Source organism: Fusarium falciforme, chromosome 9 (genome assembly GCF_026873545.1).
Source record: "Fusarium falciforme chromosome 9, complete sequence".
NCBI lineage: Eukaryota > Fungi > Ascomycota > Sordariomycetes > Hypocreales > Nectriaceae > Fusarium > Fusarium falciforme.
This window is the reverse complement of record NC_070552.1, coordinates 2,057,931-2,077,750: the sequence shown is the minus strand read 5'-3', so window position 1 is coordinate 2,077,750 and position 19,820 is coordinate 2,057,931. Positions and strand designations below refer to the sequence as shown.

General features: G+C 52.7%; 7 protein-coding genes and 1 pseudogene across 8 annotated transcripts, besides 1 other annotated feature; 4 read left to right on the top strand and 4 right to left on the bottom strand.

Moving 5' to 3' along the window:
* Positions 1-797: 797 nt before the first annotated feature.
* Positions 798-2,830, bottom strand: NCS54_01150300 (FAD-binding PCMH-type domain-containing protein; the record flags this gene model as incomplete). The annotated part of the gene is made up of 2 exons (XM_053156777.1): positions 798-2,698; positions 2,746-2,830. 2 exons carry the CDS (start codon positions 2,828-2,830, stop codon positions 798-800), a joined length of 1,986 nt encoding a protein of 661 aa, XP_053012752.1.
* A 2,185-nt stretch (positions 2,831-5,015) lies between these two features.
* Positions 5,016-6,431, top strand: NCS54_01150200 (Hypothetical protein; the record flags this gene model as incomplete). The annotated part of the gene is made up of 4 exons (XM_053156776.1): positions 5,016-5,217; positions 5,267-5,292; positions 5,340-5,845; positions 5,894-6,431. 4 exons carry the CDS (start codon positions 5,016-5,018, stop codon positions 6,429-6,431), a joined length of 1,272 nt encoding a protein of 423 aa, XP_053012751.1.
* A 324-nt stretch (positions 6,432-6,755) lies between these two features.
* Positions 6,756-8,044, top strand: NCS54_01150100 (annotated as a pseudogene). Its single transcript has 4 exons — positions 6,756-7,048; positions 7,098-7,117; positions 7,172-7,624; positions 7,743-8,044.
* Positions 6,756-8,044: a sequence feature.
* Positions 8,045-9,307: 1,263 nt separating this feature from the next.
* Positions 9,308-12,551, top strand: NCS54_01150000 (Hypothetical protein; the record flags this gene model as incomplete). Its single annotated transcript, XM_053156775.1, has 2 exons — positions 9,308-10,714; positions 10,776-12,551. The coding sequence occupies 2 exons, from the start codon at positions 9,308-9,310 to the stop codon at positions 12,549-12,551; spliced, it is 3,183 nt and encodes a 1,060-aa protein (XP_053012750.1).
* A 656-nt stretch (positions 12,552-13,207) lies between these two features.
* NCS54_01149900 (Hypothetical protein) lies at positions 13,208-14,312 on the bottom strand (the record flags this gene model as incomplete). Its single annotated transcript, XM_053156774.1, has 2 exons — positions 13,208-14,131; positions 14,193-14,312. 2 exons carry the CDS (start codon positions 14,310-14,312, stop codon positions 13,208-13,210), a joined length of 1,044 nt encoding a protein of 347 aa, XP_053012749.1.
* A 621-nt stretch (positions 14,313-14,933) lies between these two features.
* Positions 14,934-15,315, bottom strand: NCS54_01149800 (Hypothetical protein; the record flags this gene model as incomplete). The annotated part of the gene is made up of 2 exons (XM_053156773.1): positions 14,934-15,197; positions 15,289-15,315. The coding sequence occupies 2 exons, from the start codon at positions 15,313-15,315 to the stop codon at positions 14,934-14,936; spliced, it is 291 nt and encodes a 96-aa protein (XP_053012748.1).
* Positions 15,316-16,172: 857 nt separating this feature from the next.
* Positions 16,173-16,693, bottom strand: NCS54_01149700 (Hypothetical protein; the record flags this gene model as incomplete). The annotated part of the gene is made up of 2 exons (XM_053156772.1): positions 16,173-16,517; positions 16,583-16,693. 2 exons carry the CDS (start codon positions 16,691-16,693, stop codon positions 16,173-16,175), a joined length of 456 nt encoding a protein of 151 aa, XP_053012747.1.
* An 890-nt stretch (positions 16,694-17,583) lies between these two features.
* NCS54_01149600 (ANAPC8 domain-containing protein) lies at positions 17,584-19,739 on the top strand (the record flags this gene model as incomplete). The annotated part of the gene is made up of 4 exons (XM_053156771.1): positions 17,584-17,681; positions 17,735-18,280; positions 18,335-18,467; positions 18,519-19,739. The coding sequence occupies 4 exons, from the start codon at positions 17,584-17,586 to the stop codon at positions 19,737-19,739; spliced, it is 1,998 nt and encodes a 665-aa protein (XP_053012746.1).
* Positions 19,740-19,820: the final 81 nt, after the last annotated feature.

Here is a 19,820-nt window from a genome sequence, read left to right as displayed (position 1 = left end):
TGCCACAGCTCATCTTAAAGAGAGATCCCACTGCTCTCTGGTGTGTCAATGTTAGAAAATGGCCTGCAACTCATTCCTTTAATTGACAAGATGCTCTCGTCCATACCACGTACCGTTGTCATCAAAAGAACTAGATTATATGCTAAGAATAATCTGATTTATTAGAATACTATGCTATGAGTATTTATATTTAAAGTAAGACCTAATTATAATGGAAGTATCCCTTAGATAAACAAATATTATTGACTTGACCCTCCAGAGTGACCGGATTGGAGCTCCCATCAACTCGGGGGATAGACGACATGGTATCATCATCTGTTTAAGCAGTTATGAATTAACGGGTGAGTGGCCAATGTTCCAAAGAAAAAAAGGCCATGTCTTAAACAACCACCACTGGATACGTTGGTAGTAAAGTGTATGCCTATGTCTAGGTAGGTACACATTGACACCAATCAATTGATAATAGCCTAGGGGGACTCCGTCAAACTCGTATTCCCAAAGAAAGTTACAAGGTTACCATACCAATACCCGGCTCACTTTCTCGCAAACAGTTATTGAAGCGAATACGGACAAAAATTTCAAGGAAGTATGGTGTATCGCTATTCCCGAGCCCCTATTCAAGTACGACAAGGAATGCTTCACTCTCAGGAATGTTAAGTTGTCTTCAAGAAAGATGAAGGCTGGGAACCGAGATCAGAGGATTTGTCAAGTAGAAAATGATGAAAATGAATTTCAAGGGTTGATATAATACATTGATTGATCAGAAGGTCTGAATAGTTACAAATACATAACCCCTACTACACCCGGCAAAGCTTGCTGTTCTGGTTGGGCAAGTTGCCAAAGATCTTGTCCTGGAGCTCCCACTTGTCCGAGCCAACGCCGTTGGTGGCGTAAAAGACATCATAGGGATCCCACTTCTCCTTGATCTCGACCAGACGCTCCCAGTTGCTGCCCCAGAACGAGTGCTGGAAGTCGGGCTCGATGTAATCACTCTCGGAGCAGTACGCGTGGCCACCTGGGGTAACATCTCGCCATCGCTGGATGTAGTCGTTGGTCAGGCTGTCGGAGATATTCTTCTTAGTCTCCTCGTCGGCAGTCACGTCCCAGAAGACGGCACCAATTCCGTGGACGAGAGCTGTCCGCCAGCCTGGGTTGACGGCTGTGTCAGGGTAGCCCTCATGACCAGCATAAAGGTTGAAGGCGATGAACCAGCCGTAGTCCTCGATGCTGCCCTTGACGGCATCGAATGTCTTGCTGATGATGGTCTCGTTGGCCCAGTTCTCCTCGGGAAACAGACGGCTTCCCTGGCGGATGGCTGGGTTGCCCCAACCCTCAAGGGGGAACGAGGCTTGCCAAGCAGGGTAGAAGTCGTCATACTCGGCGTACTTGGGCTTGATGTTGATGCCAAGCTCCTTGAAGTCGGCGAACAGAGGGGCCACGAGCTTCTTGAGCTTCTCCACGGTAAACTTGGGAGCGAACCAGGGCTGCATGGAGAAGCTGTAGCCAGTCTCGGCCTTGGTGATGAGGAAGTACTCGTAATTGCCGTTGTCTTTGGCGTATTCGGGGAAGCGGTCCCAGAATGCCTTGACACCCTTCCAGAACATTTCGTCGGTGAGACCATCGACGCCAGATGCAAAGGCAAAGGTCAAGGTGGCGACAGCGACCTTGGGATGAGCCTTGACAACAGCAGAGGTCACAACACCAAAAGTACCACCACCTCCTCCACGGATGGCCCAGAAGAGGTCAGGGTTGCAGCTCTCGCTGGCGGTGACGAGGCGGCCATCAGCAGTGACTACCTCGAAGGAGAGGACAGAGTCGGCAGCCATGCCGTGGATTCCAGAGAGAGGGCCGTGGCCACCGCCCTGGATGAAGCCGCCCATGACACCGACGGTCTGGCCTTCTCCACCGATGACAGTGACACCATGCTCCTTAGCAGCCTCATAGACCTCGTAGGCCTGGACACCAGCCCCGGCCTTGACAGCAGGGCCTTTGTAGTCACCCTCCTCATAGTCCTCATAGACCTCGATGGACTTAAGGTTGTGAGTCCAGATGGATAAGGCGCCGTAACCGGTAGACTTGGCACCAAAGTCGTGGCCAGTGTTCTTGATGACGAGACGAAGATTCAGACTGCGGGCCAGGTTGATGGCGAGCTGGATGTGCGCGACATTTGTAGCATCGACAGTGTATAGAGGGTAGCCACCCACAGTGCAGGACTTGGCGGATGCAAAGAGAGAAGGGGGAAGACAGGACTGGCCCTGGTACAAGACGGCGTTGACAGCAGTAGGATCCTCAGTTGGAACGTAGGAGTTGTTGAACCAGTTGTTCATGAGATAATCGCACTTCGCCTTGTTGTAGTTGCCAAATTCAGAGTCCTCATAACAGACCGAGGCATACGGGACTGTCTTTTGGAGGGCATCACCAAGGAGGTAGTCAAATACTGCCCAGAGCGTATCGCTGGGGAAGTAGTCGTCTCCAGGGGCCGTCTTGCACCGACCAAAGAGACTCCGTCTGTGGATAGTCTCTTCCTTGTCATTGTCAAACTCGAACAATTCAATGTGAGAGAGCCCAAGGGAGGTGAGGTTGTTGAGGACTTTATCGGTGAGTTGTGTAGACTCATCAACGAAGAGAGGGGCCTTGGCATTGGACGAACTCCTGGAGACGGCCTCACTGGCTGGGGAAATAGCCGATTTGTCGACGGCTAGATTCTGTTAGCTCAGTTTCAATATGTAATCCATCAAGACTCACGTATGTCCTTGCCACCGACTTTGATAGTCTGGGCAAAGGATGCGCTAACGAGCGCCGCCAAGGTAAAGAACCGCATGGCAGACATGGTGACCAAGAGAGACAAACGACTGACGAGAGAGGTCTAGAAGCTCAAGACTAGCCGGATAGAGGTGGAATCCATGGCCCTTCTATAAACGCCACAACTCGAGGTAAGCGTCGAGAAGGCATGACGAGCTGTGGGTGCGATGGAGCTGCCAACTAGCACCAGGAACCACGTCATGGGCTGAGGTTGGAGATATTTCAGGAGCAGAGACAAGGCATGCCATAGTTGGGAACCATGGAGAGTGGAACTCTTTGTTGGCTCTGGGTCTAGAGGCATGAACGAGAAGGGTCCGGGTTGTGGGCGGAGGATTCCCCGACAACACAACCAACAGACTTGAACTGGATGCCACTAGCACTGAGGAGCAGGACCGAGAACACCGGATGTATCTGATGATTTTCTAGGAACTCAGGCTTTAGTTCGCCAAGATGTTCAAGGGGGGAGTAAGCCTTGACTGCCATGCTGAGACGTAGTTCGTGGATGAATTGTGGCGCTCGAAAGATCCCGTCAAAGAGGCTGAAGATTGTCGATTGTCGATCGATGTAGGGACGGGTTGGATGAGCTGAACGAAGTGAGCTCCACTGATATGAGCTGGTGATGTTTCATCGCTTCGAGGCTGGCTAGCGGAAGCGGGCTGTGAGGCAGCATGACTTGGATGCAACGCCACTCGAGTTGACAGATGAACTGACAACGGGAGCTAATGCATAGTTTTGTTTCTAGAAGCCAGCCGTGGCGTGTAGTATTCTGAATGAGGTAATGAATCTGGTTGAGTATGTTCTTGAGTGATAGCTCACGCGACCAAAGCATCACGACATTTTGTCTATAGCCGCTGCAGGCGAAAGAATTACCAAGGTATGATCCTTGGATGGAGATCAATCGAGACCCTCACTAGGAGGATGGAATCTTGCTTAGACGGTTTTAATTCCAGCCCTTCGATATACCGGGATGAACTGCAAGGAAGAGGCTTGTTGGCGGATGCAGAGAGGGGAGCTAGGATCTCTCAAAGATCGATGCGGTCTGCAGAGTAAGCCTTCTGTAACAGACCAAGAGGTGGGGGGAGCGATGATTTTCTGCCCCTGATATTATGAAAAAATTCAGAAATGACTCGAGTAGGAGGTTTCGGTAGTTGTCTTCGGTTTGTGATTTGGACATTGTTCATGTTGGTGAAGGTTTAAAGTTGAGTTGAGTTGTTATTATCTTAAACTTTGAACTCTGATTGATTAGATGGATCGTCTTGAAAATCATGTTTCCTATTTTTCGCAATAAAAACAAGTTTCCTAGATTAACGAGATGGGGAAAAAGGAAGTCATTGCCGATGGAAGCATCTGATTTACTTGCAAAGTGGGAACCACTCATTGCATCTCCGCCAACGGGCACCAAAGGATCGCCGACCCTGATTTTTACTAGCAAGGATATAATGACATGTCGTTATAGGAGGGACTAAGAGTTGGTTCTAGTCGACGGAATCTTGGGGCGAGTGGCTACACAGGAGCGATTTGTCAAGTTGTAGTCAGATGTCGGATCATGACTAGAAACCATCATGGTTACACCACTGGATAGCTTCTGGAGAATCATGCAGGATATTCCGCGTTGCTTAGTGAATAGCTCAATGATCGACATGAAATACTCTATCGAATGCTTTCTTGCAGTGATAACCCACTATAGACTCGTTTATCGACTACACTCGTCAAGTCTTGGACGTCGGTCTGTGGATTCAAACATCCAACCTCGACGACTGAAACACGTAGTTGGTCCCATGACGCAGGGGACAACCTATCTACCTCCGTGGGGCGTGAGATTCAGCCCATTTACTCGTTCGCCACTTGGACCAGGCGTGCTCTCATGTTCCTTCTCCCGCTTCCATACAGCCCACTCTATACAGCAAGGGACCGCTTCCGGTTCGTTCTTTGTACGGGGGGAGGATCCATCGACGAACGGGCTTCAGCCGCCTTCTGCAGGCAAATATGTCTGAAGCGTGGTGCGAGCAAGGTCGGACGCTAGCTCCTCTTTTTTTATCGTTTCTCCTGAAGGCCTAGCTTGCGACATGTACGGCATATAGGTAGATCTAACACCCTGAGCGGAGATCAACATGATCCATTCCCTCTTTCTGAACTCTCTTTTCTCTTTACTCTTTTTGCGTGTTAGCCTTGTCAAATATTGTTAAGCCTTCTTGAGCTGGTTCTCAACCTCGATGGATGTTGGAGCTGTGCAGAGGCTCGTTGGAGAGCTGCACAAGAGAGCCACAGATGGCTCCGAGGCGATTGACGATGGGTATCCCTACTCGCGGCTTCAGCAGATTGGGTATTTCATCTTGTTCTTCTTTCCCATAATGGCCTTTTGTGTCTGGGTTCTTCGTATATATGGGCGCTTCTCGACAAAGCAATACAGCTGGGGTAAGTTGACACGGTCTTTCTTTTTCGAAAAGATACTGACTTGTCTTAGATGACTTGCTTATTACCATGGCAATGGTATACTATATGCTTTACCTATCACATATACAAACTAACAACCCCAGGCCCTATCCATCGCCGAAACAATCTGCTCCTACTACTCGATGCGCCTCAACTACATCGGCATCCACAAAAAGGACATCCCACTGACCCAAGATTTTGTCCTCGGACAGAAATGGGCCTTTACAATCCAGATCCTCTATAATCCGATCCTCGCCCTGGTAAAAACATCGGTCCTCCTCTTCCTCATGCGCCTCGGCGGTCAGAAGCGCGAGGTCCGCCTCTGCATAATCGGCCTCCTCGTCTTCAACCTCTGTCAGATGGTCGCCATGTTCTTTGCCTGCGTCTTCCAGTGTACACCTGTCAGCTACTTTTGGAACCGCGTGAAGGAGGAGAGTAAAAGGCCAGATGGCATGTGCATTAACCAGAATGCCTTTTACATTGCCACGTCGAGCCTTACCATCCTGACCGATGTGCTGGTTCTTACTCTGCCGTTTTGGATATTTTTGGGGTTGAAGCTGCCTCTCAAGGTGAGAGCGGCAATCATTGGAGTGTTTGTCCTCGGAGGAGCGTAAGTAAAAAGACCTGAACGAGAGTGATTGCTTGCTGACTCTTCAAGTGTTACCATCATGAGTATCCTCCGTATGTCCTGGCTCATCGAGACGGCCTACTTTACCGACTACATGGACCCCGATCTAGACTGGAGTTACGATATTCGATTCACCTACTCTGCCGTAGAGACCAACTTGGCCATCATCACGGCCTCGGCACCGGCTCTGCGACCTCTCTTCCTTCAGTGGTTCCCCAAGTTCTTCTCAGCACTCAAGTCTTCCGGAAACAAGTACTCGTCAACACGAGACGGCTACGGACGGTCGACGACGACGGGGACAGCGAAGCGATCACGTGGTGGTACGGGTGTTCGGAGCAGTCTCGCAGGACCGTTCCCACTCAAGGATATCAAGGGCCGATCCGAGATCCGGTCACACTCGCCGACCAACTCGGAGGAAGAGATCATGACATACAACGGCATCCTCAAGACATCTGAAGTAGCTGTGCAGTACGGCGAGAGGGTGCCGGCGACACATCTGAGAGACGATAGCGAGACCGAGTCGTCGAGGTATGGCTTCGGACCGCGTGCCACTCATGATCGTTTTTAGATTCTGTTTTTGGGTTGAGCTAGTAGAGTAGATTTTAGACTATTTGCATTTTGGCCTTGAGCTGTAAAGTAGTGATAATGACGATCAAAAAAGAATCCACACATTGCACGAAATGATCGCTAGTGCCCTCCTTTAATCCCTCCGATGTATCCATATCTATATACTCGCAATTATTCCATACAAATTCTATAATATCCTGAAATACTGCAATGTTTGAGCTGCGATTGGAGCGTCAACTTTCCTTGTTGCGGTCAACAGGGCTCATGTCACTTTGACGTCCAACCTGCCCCTCACCTCGCGATATTCCAACCCCCCACCTTGAGGTATGACGCCTCAACTCTCACTTCTATTCTCACCTCTATTCTCACCATTACGCTCATCGAGCTTGTGCAAAATCTCTCGAATTCACCGCTCATCGCAATGACTGAGCGAACCGTCCTCGTCACCGGTGCCACTGGCCTCCTGGGTCGCGAAGTTTCGGCTTCGTTTGGACTGCGGGGCTGGAATGTCAAGGGAACAGGCTATTCTCGCGCAGATGGAATCAGCACCCTCAAGGTTGATCTCGGCAATGAATCTGAAGTGGCAAGCCTTCTTGATGAGACCAAGTTTGGACACCCGTTGTTTTGTTAATCTGGCGCTGTAAAGCTAACGTTGTGCTATCACTAGACCGCAGGTCATCGTTCACTGTAAGCCAACACTGCCCTGACCTTGCTCTACTACGACTGACCGAGAACGATAAGGCGCTGCTCAGCGATTCCCAGACAAGGTCGACAAAGACCCAGAGGCTGCAAGAGCCCTCAATGTGGCGGCGAGCAAGTCCCTCGCTCAGCTGGCAGCTGACCGAGACATCTTTGTCATTTACATCTCAACCGACTACGTCTTCCCTGGCGTGCCAGGAGATGCCCCGTATGAAGCCGACGCCGAGCCGCGGCCGACCAACCTCTACGGCCAGACCAAGCTGGATGGCGAGCGTGCCGTGCTAGAGACGTTCGCAAAAGCTGGCAAGGAGGGCATGGGGGTCGTGCTCCGAGTCCCCGTCTTGTACGGCAATGCTGAAACGCCAGCCGAGAGTGCCGTCAACGTTCTGATGGATGCCTTGTGGAAGGCTCAGACACAAGGGATTGAGGTCAAGATGGATCATTGGGCCATCCGGTATCCCACCAATACCGAAGACATTGGACGGGTCTGCCACGGTATGTTTCACTCTACCTCTAGTTATGATGTTTCGAGCCAGATGGCGCGTTGTTGGCTGGTGTATCTTCTCAACTCATTCACGACAGGTGATAGAGGCTTACTGACACTGTTCACCAGACATCTCGGTCAAGTATCTCGACACCGCGCCTGGTGATAGAGCTGGCCTCCCCCATATCCTCCAGTTCTCGAGCGAAGATCGCATGACAAAGTACGAGATCGTCCAACTGTTCGGAGAAATTATGGGCCTGTCGACGGAGGGCATCAAGCCCAACACCGAGGGGAATGATCCAAATGCCAGCGTCCAGCGCCCATACGACTGTCACTTGAGCACAAAGGCGTTGCGGGACTTGGGGATCGACGTTTCGGCGTGCGACTTCAAGGGCTGGTGGCGGCGCGAGGTTCGCGCGTTTCGCAAGTAAGGGCGCATGCCGTTGAAGCCGATTGGGGAACGCTTGGCGGGCTGATGTCTTGGAACCGATGTTTGAGGTACATGCTTTCCTCGAGCTTGAGTCGTGCTGGAGAAAAGGGAGCCTTGTCTTGCATTGGCACCCGCACCATACCTCGTGGCATGTATAAGAGCGAATCTTGAACTTGCGTCGCTGGGTCTCGTTTTATTAGGAAGAGGCCGCTGAAGGTAGCAACTGAGTTGAAGGAACTGGTCATGTAGTAGTCTCTGCGATGCTTGGAAGTCTGAGATTTGATCCTCTAGCCTACAGTCAGCGAAATAAGTGGCATTTTAACTTGCATAGGTACCTAATCGTATGCAATGCTCCGCGATCTTCTGGGTTGTGCACTCATTACCTCTGTCCGGCTCCAGCCATCCAACAGATTGGTAGACTTGTCTTCATTGTGTTTCCCGTCAAGTGTTGACTGAGACTGGAATGGATTCTCGAGGCCCAAGAGGGCGGGACTTGATGCTTCGGCTTTTCAGGGCGGGGGATGTGAATCTGGCTCCATGCCAGCGTTTAGACGTTCAGCGCAGCACATACCATCTCTCGCTGGTGGCATTGCATGGCCTTCGTTTTTTGAGACTTTGCGAGGGAGAGATTGGAAGCCTCCATTTACGCGGTGGAGGGGAACGTTGAGCAAGCGTTGAACCTACCTCCTGATATTTGCTTCTGTTATCTGGGAAGGTGCCTCCCTTCTTTCTTTCCTTTTGCTTTCTCGTCAACTGATACTTGCTACCCCAGAGATTTAACAATCCTTTTTCTTCTTCCATCACTTTCAATATTCACGCTTCATCAGCTTCAAATGTCGAAATGCTTCATCACCGTTGAGCCCTTGCCGAGATTATCGCCCTTCTCCTTTGCCCGCCCTGGGGGACCGATCCTCCCGCCCGATCTGTCTGCCTTTGCTAGACCAATACGTACCATCTTGAGAAAACGACACCGTCTTCCTCGACTTAATTAGTCTAGCTGTCAATTGACTTTTCAATAGTTCTGTGGGGAAGAAGACGGGATAGAAACAAATACGAGAACCCCTGCCGACGATCGCAAGCGATATTCGAGCTGTCGCCCAATCTATTGTCGACCGACAGCGGATCGATCCGACAACCTTGCACCTAAGGGCCTTTCGGGGACTACGATAGGGCTGCAGAAGCGCCCGCCATCCCATCCAGGGTCCGTCGTCCACTGCAGGAACCGATTCTTTAGTGGCGACAGACGAGGACGGCCCGCATCCAAATGGCGTCCTCAACGACGACCATGGCGGCGGTGGCCCCGCTGCAATTCGAAGACGCCTGGGATCAACCGCATGATGCCGTGAAGCCACCCATTCCCAAAATGTCGCGATTACGGAGTCTCCGGGGGAAGAGTGCGTCGTCATTAAGGCACCGGGCGTTTGACGTGTATAGCGGACCACCTTCAGAGGGGAGCCATCTGGCTCAGGGAGATTGCTATCCCCGCCTGGACACGCCGACTCTATTAGGACGGCCCGTTGGTCGGCGTCGGTCCAAGAGCGTAGCCTCTGCGACTTTTATGCGTGGGCGTCCTCTGCTGTCGCCCAAGGTTCAGGTTCAGGCACAGCCGGCGCCGCCTCCCGTTTCCTCTGTTTCAGCTGGCGCTCGTGGAGTCGCGCTCTTCAAGGGCCTCGCGGAGAGTGTAACAGGGGTTATTGGCGGTTTGACTCCACGAGCTGCGGTGGGCGCCGTGGGAAATGGAGCCACGGCGCGTCGCCAAGGCTCGTCATCACCGGCGCCATCGTTGTGTCGGTCCCCGGCGCTCTCTCCTCGACCATCTCCATCGGTTCTCAGTTTTGCCAGCGCATCCAGCAATTTAAATTTAGCGTCTGGACCTCCAAGGGGCCCCTCGCCCGCCATCCCGCCCCTCCCAAGTCCCCTGTCCAGCCCCCTGTTCACCCTGACGCCTAAATCACCAAACTTCCCGTTGTCTCATCCGGTTTCTTCTTCTGCGCAACTCCCCTGGCCAACTCACAGTCACAGCCGTCCTCAAACTCCTACTCGAAGCCCGAGCCGTGGTCGCCGTCGCACTCGAGATTGGGATCAACCAAGAAAAACACCGTCCAACTCTCCCGCCTCAAGATCGCCCGCGCCAAAATCGCCTCTAGCATCGTCGCCTATTCTTCGTACCGTCCCATCGGCGAGTGACATCGCTCGCTTCAAGAGTCGCAACCTTCTTGCGCTTCGCATAAACACTGAAACTGCAGAGCGCGTCGCACAGCTCGAGCGCGAGGAAGTCGACCGTCATCGTCAGGAAGAGCAAGAAGCAGAACTCTGGGCTGACGAGGTTGCTCGTCTAGAAGCGGAAACTGATCGCATTCTCGCTGAGCAGAGGAAACGCGACCTCGCTCGCATCCACGCACAGCTTGCGACTCCATCGCCAAAGTTCACCAGGTTCTTTTTCCTCGACAGGCTTCCTTTCTTGTCTCGCGGCAGGCGATCGAATGCTACTACGAGCCAAGCCGGCACGCCAAGCCCGAGGGCACCAACTATCTTCTCCATCGACTTCAGCCGCTCCAACAGCCTCGAGGATTCTTCATCTCCAGACAAGATGAGTTTTATAGAGCAAGGAGGCAAGGGCATTGTGCCAGGCATCGATGCGCCTACATCTGCCAGCAATGGAGGCGAAAGAGTGAGTCTCATTCCCCTGTAGGTTGCAATCCCAAGTGGTGCTAATTTCATGACTCGTCCAGCGCGTGTGTGTACGATGCCTTTCGTCCGTCATCAACCTTCCAGTCACTCCCGATACCTCGCCTATGGAGATTCTCTACTCGACCGCCAATCTCACTACCCACGATATCAACCCCAAGGAGAGCGTGATAATCGAGTGCTATGTCGAGCTCGGGTTGGAGCGCCGCCTCCGTCGCTATGAACGCATTCGTGATGTCATGAATTCATGGGACCGCGACCAGCAAAACTCGCTGCTTGTTGTCACCAATGACATCTCTGGGAGCTCCGATGCCGACCTCGATATCAACTCGGTTCCTCGTACGCCAACTCCTCCACCGGGCTTCACTTTCCAGATGTACCATTCATCACGACCAGGGAAGTGGAATAAGCGGTTTATCACTCTGTTGGAGTCAGGCCAGATGTACTCGTCAAAGAAGCCCGATTCTAAACCCTCGGACAAGGACAGCACTGTTCTATGCCACTTGTCTGACTTTGATATCTACACTCCTCGAGAGAGCGAGGTTCGGCGTCATCTTAAAGCGCCCCGACGTTACTGCTATGCTGTTAAGAGTCAGCAGAAAACCTTTGTTTTCCCCAACGGCGAGAACTTTGTTCATTTCTTCTGCGCCGAGGATGGCAAACTTGCTAAGCGGTTCCATGAGCATGTGCAAGGCTGGCGAAGCTGGTACCTTGTCAACAAGAAAGTTGACTTCAAAACGGACAAGGCGCCCCAAATCCCACTCAACTCTGACCCGACGACATCCCCTACAAGCACCATGAAATCGACAAGCACCGTCACGAAGGGGGGTCATCGTCTGAAGGTCTCTGTGGATGAAACCCCTTATACCATTGGCGCCTTCCAACCACTCCTTGATATGGATCGTTTCGATAAGCCCTTGGAAGAGTTCGGAAAGGACTTTCTTGATGAGAAGCCCAAAGATCAGGAGAAGCATGAACACAAGCATGAGCACAAGCACGAGTCTAAGACTGAGCTCGAACGCAGGGTAACTCAGAAGCGCAACGTCTTGACCAAGACCAAATCTCTACATCGCTCCCGCACAGCACCCCAGTTGCCTCAAGGCGATGAGTTCTCCCCTGCTGGGTTGCTAGGCCAAGGCTACGAGGAGAAGCGTAAGATTGCGGAGCGAGCGCCCGTCAACAGCCCTCCTACCACCAACACCAACTCCGCCTTTACTCAGGGACCTTCTCTGCTGAATGGAGGAGTTACTTCGCCTACATTTCCCCAGGAAACCAAGACAGAGACCCGGTCCAAGGAGCAGTCGATGCGCTATCGCAGCCGGTCCGTCCGCGCCCCTAGCACGAGGCCTACGACGGCGGATGCCAAGCGAGAGAAGATCCCCCCTCCACCAATCGGCCAGCCCCTTGTCAACTTTCCCGAGCCACAGGGTTGGAGAGAGAGGGAGAGAGAAGGCAAGGGCCACGGTGTGAAGGCACCAACAGGTGGTCCACTCATCAGCCTCGCTACCGGTGGTCAACCTGCCATGATGACCTATAGCAACAGCCGCAGCGGCTCTGGCCTCATCAACCAGCCTCGTATCCCTGCGTCATCGTCGTCTTCCTCTATGCCCGCCGGCAGCCGCCCGCGGAGCCGATCTACCGCTGGAATGCAGCAGCCTTCAAGTCGTGCTCCTCCCGTCCCTCCTTTGCCCATTCGTTCTCTCCGTCGGGAGATGACGCAGCCTCTGGATCAGTCCCGTGGTCGCGACTCTCGTCCACGTGAGCCACTCATCAACCGGGCTGGCACGATGGGATTCTCAAGCTCCTCGTCGAGGTACTGAGGAAACACTGAACCGGCCGCCCTTTGAGGCGGGCTTGCAAATATCGTTATGAGACCACGAGTTAATGCCCATGATGCCTAGACTAGATTCCCCTTCACTATGATCTTGGATGATCTACACTCTGGTGAAGAAATCAAAAGAACAGCTTGTATGTGCTGGCGCACATACCTTTGAGCCAAAAAGCAAAGCGTCGGGGCAGGAGTTGGGTGTTGTGTTGCTGTTGAGTCGAGACGAATGTATTACGTCTGATCTTTTCTAATTTCTATTTCCTTTGTACTTGGCTTCTTTTGAATCTCTTTCGGATCTACCTTCTTATATCCTTATATATCCGGTCATGGGAAAGGGGGAAGGGGTTGGATACTATAGAGCCCATGAAGGACAGTGATGACACAAGGCTTGAGCAGGCTCTTGTCCTTGATGTTGGAATCGCAAAAGGAAAGAAGGTGTTTATTATTATTCTCACTTCCTTGGTCAATGCTATCCGTGAATTTTCCCTCCACCTATTTCATTCGAGTTATCTCTGGTCTATATGGTCGTGACGCTCATTGTTGGCTCGGCTCGGCTATGATGATGACCTCCGCATTTCAACGGCGCGGCGTGCGCCTGTTTCTTTCGCTTTTTGTTTCTTTTTCTACTTTTTGATTGGGCAACTCGGCTTACTTGCTGCGCTTGTAGATCTTGGCAAGGAAGGCCTCAAACACGGTCTTCTTGAGGCCCTCGCTCTCGTCAATGTTGGCGATGCGGGCGCGGATCTCGCCGACAACCTTCTCCTCGTAGTCGAGGTAGCGCTGCTCGAGCTTGAGGTCGTCGTAGAGCTTCTTGACAACCTTTTCCTTCTCGTCGTCCTTGCGGCCGTAGTTCTCCTCGAGGATCTTGCGCTGCTCGGGGGTGGCGACAGCAAGGGCCTGGTTGACGAGCCAAGAGCACTTGTTGTCCTTGATATCGGTACCAATCTTGCCAATGTGCTCAGGGAGACCGAAGTTGTCGAGGTAATCGTCCTGGATCTGGAAGTACTCGCCTAGGGGGATGAGGATGTCCTCGGCCTGCTTCAGGTTCTTGGGGGTGGCGAGGTTGAGCTGGTGGAGGGCCAGGGCGACGGGGAGGTAGAAGGAGTAGTAGGCGGTCTTGTAAATGACGATGAAGCTGTACTTTTCCATGGAAAAGTTGTCGAGGTCGACCTTGTCCTCAGGGGCAGTGAGCAGGTCGCACAGCTGGCCAAGCTCGGTCTGGAAGGTGGTCTCGTGGAAGAGCTCGATGAGGTCGACGTAGGCGGGGTGGGAGCGGAAATACTTCTTGAGGAGAGTGTAGATGGCGGCCTCGAGCATGAAGGCGTCGTTAATGGCGATCATGCCGACACCCTCCTGGCGGTACCAGCAGGGCTGGCCACGGCGGGTGATGCTCGAGTCCATGATGTCGTCCGAGACAAGGAAGAAGGCCTGGAGGAGCTCGGTCATCCAGCCGAGGGTGGCAGACTGGAAGTACTGCTCCTCAGAGAGGGGCTTCTCGAGGAGGAGGGAGACGGAGTCGGGGACAGACATGCCGCGGTTGCATTTTCCGCCGAGGGGGTTGATCTCGAGGGACTGGGAGCATTGCATTAGTATTTGGAGTATCAGTTGGGCTTTGGAGGACATGGTTGCTCACTCGCTTGTACCAGTCAAGCTGCTCCTGGGGGAGCTTGTAGGAGCGCGCATGCTCGAGGAGAGCCTCCTCAAGCTTGGGGTAGACGGAGTTGAACTCCTGGAGAGTAGTCTTTTGAGCCATGATCAATTCTGGGGAGAGGAAGGTGAGTTGACGAGGTTGAAAGAGACAGAGCAGAGACCGCCTTTTTGAAAAGAAAGGAGTCGGGGAGTAATTAATTGGCCTCGGGAGCTGCACGATAATTACCGGACCTGAATGTCTTCGGCTTAGGTTGTTTTGCTTGATTCAACTAGCTGCAACGGTTAGGAGGGACTTGGCTGTGCCCCTCTTTCCTATTCGCGAATTGGAGCGGGAGGGGCTGTCCACTTGATTTGCTCGGTGAGTCCCAAGACGGCGCTAGGGGAGGGGCAGAGCGGGCGGTGAGATGCGGCAGAACCTGGCAGTTGGCGGTTCAACAGACGCTAGACTCAATGGAGGAGAAAGGAACGAGAAGCAGGGGGAGAGACGATGATACCCAAAGAACGAGCTGATTCCTTGCATAGTTTTATGATGTTGTTAGTATTGTTGAAAGTTTAATGAAAAGAGACTTTCAATGATTGGTTTGTTGTTCCTTTTGCTATTTGACTAGAGTTCAATTGACTATCTACCTAGGCTCGAAGCGCCAAAACGACCGACCAACACCAAAACTCCAATTCCCTGCCTGCTCCAATACATCATGAACCTAGTCGTCACATTGTTCGTGGCTCATGTCTTTTTCGGCTTTGCGCTCTTCCACCGGAAAATGCCCAGTAGGACAATGTGCTCCACGCGGTCATGCCAGGCGACGTCGTTCTCCTGAATCACCTTGAGGGCGTCGTGTAAAGCTCGCTCCGACGCACCGTCGTTCATCATGTCGACGACGCACGCCGCGTTGAGCCCTGCGTTGCGGAACCCCTCGACCAGCACGTCCACATCGTACATATGCGCGAGTCGAGTATGCGTCGGCGTACTATCCATGTCCTTGCGGTTCTAGATTGGTCAGAAGTGACCCCCCTGTTAGTAGCTGCGTTCACCACCACGGCTACGGGCAGAAAAGACGAGGGGCGACATCTTAACGTACCTTGCATTCCTGACACTTGGCTCCCATCGTATTGACCCATCTGTTACACGCCCATTTCCCCCAATGGTGGCTGCAGGGCCAGCGCATCGTCTTGGGCTGGTCCCGCCTCTCTTCCCTCTCGCCGTGGTGTTCTGTTGCGTCGCTCATCAAGATGCTATTCTCCAAGCTCTTATACAGCCAGAGGTCGGGCTCGCTCCGCGCCCTCATGTCTTGCTGGCCCTCTCTTATACCAGTCCTCGCTCGGTGAGGGAACTCGACACCGTGGTGGTGATTCGTACCGCACGTGCCGGACCGGGTTGTGCGAGGTCTCAACTGACGCGCTCTCTGTGAGACGTCTAGAGCGCTCACGGCCATCTGGATGCTGTGATACATGTCTGTCTTTTCTGTTGCTCGAGGTGTGTTTTGTCCAATTCGCTCTTTGTAAAAAGTGTCAAGTGCTGGACGGACGAGTTTATGTGACGGTATACAGAACCAGCGTCCACCACGGAGAAATACCCGACTTATCAGAACATCCGACGGGCTAACAGTGAATGACAGCCAACTGACTCGGTTCCCCTGACACTACTAGCATTGCCTACAAAGGTGCCCGTTGAGGATGGATGGAAGAAGCCGGCCATGACTCAACCAGACTGTTGCTGCGGAGCTTGGGAACTCAAACGCTATTCACTAGAACCCCGGATCTGAAAGATAACGGCGCTATTGCCACATGTAGGGAGTCGCCCTCGAGCCTATAGAGTTGACGTCTGCTTCAACCCGACAACCCTCCCAGCACAGTGTCCGCCCCCCGAGACAGGACCAACAGCAAGCCGACCTACCCGGGTCGTCTCCCCGGCTTGTTTCCCCGGGATGTCTACCTCTAGCGCGAACTGTCGGATCCATGAACTCTACAAAGGCGTATTTCCTCGGCGTTGTCGCTCTCGCTCGGTCCTTATCCTCTCGAGTCGCTCCGCGAGGTTGATGGGTGTCCACTGGATAGGACCCCTATCACGAGCCGCCTCGACTGCGTCGCAGACGAGGTGATATAGACCCCGGAAATTTCGATAGATGTAGTCAAGTGCCACGGTGAGGAGATTATCCACGTTGACCTGCCTAGCACTGGAAATGTACTCGTTGACTCTCTCATATGTGATACCCCCCCCTTCCGAGTACTTATCGAGCAGGTATCGCACAAAGGTCTCGTGGACGTCTGTCGCAATCAGCTCGTTCCCTCCATGCTGTCTCCCAAGCCTCTGGAATAAGAAGCGGTCAGAACTGAGTGCGTTGAAGGGGTTGGCTGTCAAGGTGTTTCCCTTACCTGGCAGTCGACGCAGGCACTCTTGTTGAGGAACACGTAGTTGGGGCACTTGACTTCTGGTGTCCAGCAGAAGAGACAAGGAAATACCCTGACGGGTTCGCTGTAGGTCATGATACCTCCTCAAAAGGTGGGACCGTTCAGAGTTTCGCGCAGGCCTGGTGTGGTCTTCGGGGTAGCCGATGGGCGATGCCGTATCCCGCTGGTTACAACTAGGGAAGTATGAGGAGATTCTTTTAGCTGGCGAAACCCGCACTCTCTCGTCGATAATCTTTTGATGAACAGGTCATATCTGGTCGGCAGTTTTCTATGGCTCGAGTTGCAACGGTGCCAGCTCGAGTTGATATCGTCCGGCTTCTCGCCTACATGGCCTCCTGTTTGTCGAGTGAATCACCACTATTATCAAATTAGAATGAATAAATGCTGCCATGACCCGAAATATAGGGAATAAACATGCCAGTCTCACCATCAGCTTCAAGTATTGGCCCTCATCCGCTTTCCCGAGCGCCATCGTGATACGGAATTCACTGTGGAAGGAGGGTGTAAGTGAGTTTAGTGGCCGCGACATTGGTTTGACAGAATATTTCCCGAATAAGAGCCCCCTCACACAAAGAATAAACGTCTCTTTCTTCATAGAATGGGAAGATGATTGGGACTTTGTGCTACTGGAGTTAGGTTTGGACACTTTTCAACTGGAGCGGGTGTTGTCTCCCATGAGGATACAGTGCGTTATACCGTGCGTCACATAAAATAGCACGGACTAGAATGCGCGCCTGGACTGTTGATATGATCACCAATAACGGTCAAAGGTCGTCCCTCATGACAACTACAACCCGTCTTCCAGCCACCGATATCGCCCTTCCCCTTTTCATTCACCGATCAGGAAGCCGTAACACAGCTCGAGATATCAGCTGATTGAGCTCCAGAGGCCCAGCGCGTCTGCGCAATCCAACTCTTGCTTCTGACTAGGAGCTACCCCACCAACCCTTCAAAACAAGACCAAGATGGCTCTGAGCGCCCACGAGGTCTCGCAATTGCGGGCTGCTCTCCAGGATGCCGTGGTCAAATGCTCAGAGAGGTGTCTCTACCAATCTTCAAAATGGTGCGTATACTGCCTGCCGATGGATAGCTGGACGCGCAAGTTGACAAATTCAGGGCCGCCGAACTACTTAACGCGCTTCCTGAGACCGACGATGACGACGAGCACCTCGACCCTGCAGATCCCAAGTACATCTCGCCGATATACACTTCGAACAGCGACCCAGAAGAGGCAGCTCTCGAGGCAAAAGAGTTGAGCAAATACCTGTTAGCCAAGTCTTTATTCGACTGTAGAGAGTACGACCGCTGCGCCGCTGTTTTCCTCCCCGATTCTCTCCTGTCTAGTGTCCTGGCATCAAGGGTGGACAGTTCTCCGGCGTATGCTTCAGCTGGCAAGGGAAAGGCAAAGGCTTCTGATTCATCAGCCGCGATACCTCTTCCCAGGATCAGTCAGAAGAGCTTGTTCCTTGCCCTCTATGCAAAGTTCATGTCGGGGGAAAAGCGCAAGCAAGAGGATACTGAGATGGTTATGGGCCCTCAGGATCTTGGAACAGTGGCCAACAAGCAACTCCTCGTCATTGGGCGGTATCTTTCAACTTGGTTTGATGAGAGGACAACTGAAGACGACGAGGTGTTGGGCAGCCAGGGATGGCTTGAATATCTGTGAGTGCTGATCCCAGTAACCATGTGTCGACGGCTACTAACCGCCCTACGTAGATATGGCATGGTGCTTGCCAAGGAAAAGAATGACGAAAGAGCATTGGAATTCTTTATCCGAAGCGTACACAAGTACACCATGAACTGGGGCTGCTGGCTAGAAATGACGTCGCTAATATCTCGAGTCGAGGATGTGAGTTTCACTTGTGGTTGTTGGTGATCGCATCGACTAACAAATCTCTAGTTGAATCGAATATCAAGACACTGTCCTCAGAACATCGTGTCTTACATGTTTCACCTACACACCTCCCTGGAGCTCTACCAGCAAGGACCCGGACTCGCCAGTTCTCTCGAGCAGCTCCTATCCATCTTCCCGACGTCATCCTTCCTCCTCACCTGCAACGCATTGCTTGCCTATCACGCCAAGGATTTGATGGCTGCCGAACAGCACTTTACTCGACTGCTGGCGCTCCATCCCCATCGGCTTGATTCTCTCGACCACTATTCCAACATTCTCTACGTTCTAAATCTTCGCCCAAAACTAGCGTTTCTGGCACATCTATGCTCCAGTGTAGACAAGTTCCGTCCGGAATCCTGCGTGGTCGTTGGCAATTACTATTCCCTTCTCTCGATGCACGAAAAGGCTGTGCAGTACTTCCGGCGTGCCCTGACCCTTGACCGGTCATGTCTATCGGCATGGACATTGATGGGCCACGAATACGTCGAACTCAAAAACACGCATGCGGCTATCGAGTCGTATCGTCGCGCAGTTGACGTAAATCGACGGGACTATCGGGCCTGGTACGGATTGGGTCAGACATATGAGATGCTGGAAATGCATACATACTCGCTTTGGTACTACAAGAAGGCTGCCGGTCTGCGTCCTTGGGATGGCAAGATGTGGATGGCTGTAGGCTCATGTCTGCAAAAGATGGGCCGAGAACGAGATGGTATCAAGGCTTTGAAGCGAGCTTTGCTCGCGGATGCCTACTATGACGTGGGCAGCAGTTTCGGCAGCGGCGATCTCCTGGGTAGCCGTAGCGCTACAGGCCATATGGACCCTGAGATCCTCTTGCAGATTGCTGCCATGTACGACCAGCTAGGTGAAGAGGAAGAAGCTAAGTCATACATGGAACTCTGTGTGGCCCAGGAAGATGGCGGTGCGAACGCTGAGGTTGACCCAGCAGAGTCCATCGCTATTCACAATGATTCTCCCCCGGGTTCAGACAATGGCGCTGAGGGCAACGAGAACGCGGGCAATGAGGGTACGGGCGTCACAGCAGCGACTAGCAAAGCCCGGATGTGGCTTGCCAAATTCTCGATGCGTACCGGAGACTACGCGGCAGCTGAGCGCCTTGCCGGAGAGCTGTGTCAGGATGGTGTAGAGGTCGAGGAGGCCAAGGCCTTGGTGCGAGAGGTGCGGTCACGGATGGAGGCGTCGGGGATGCTTGATCCGTTGAGTTGATAGCACGGGCAGTGCGACGGTGATATCCGGTCAGGGGTGTTTATGAGGTTATGCGCTTATGAACTGTAACAGTAGGCATGG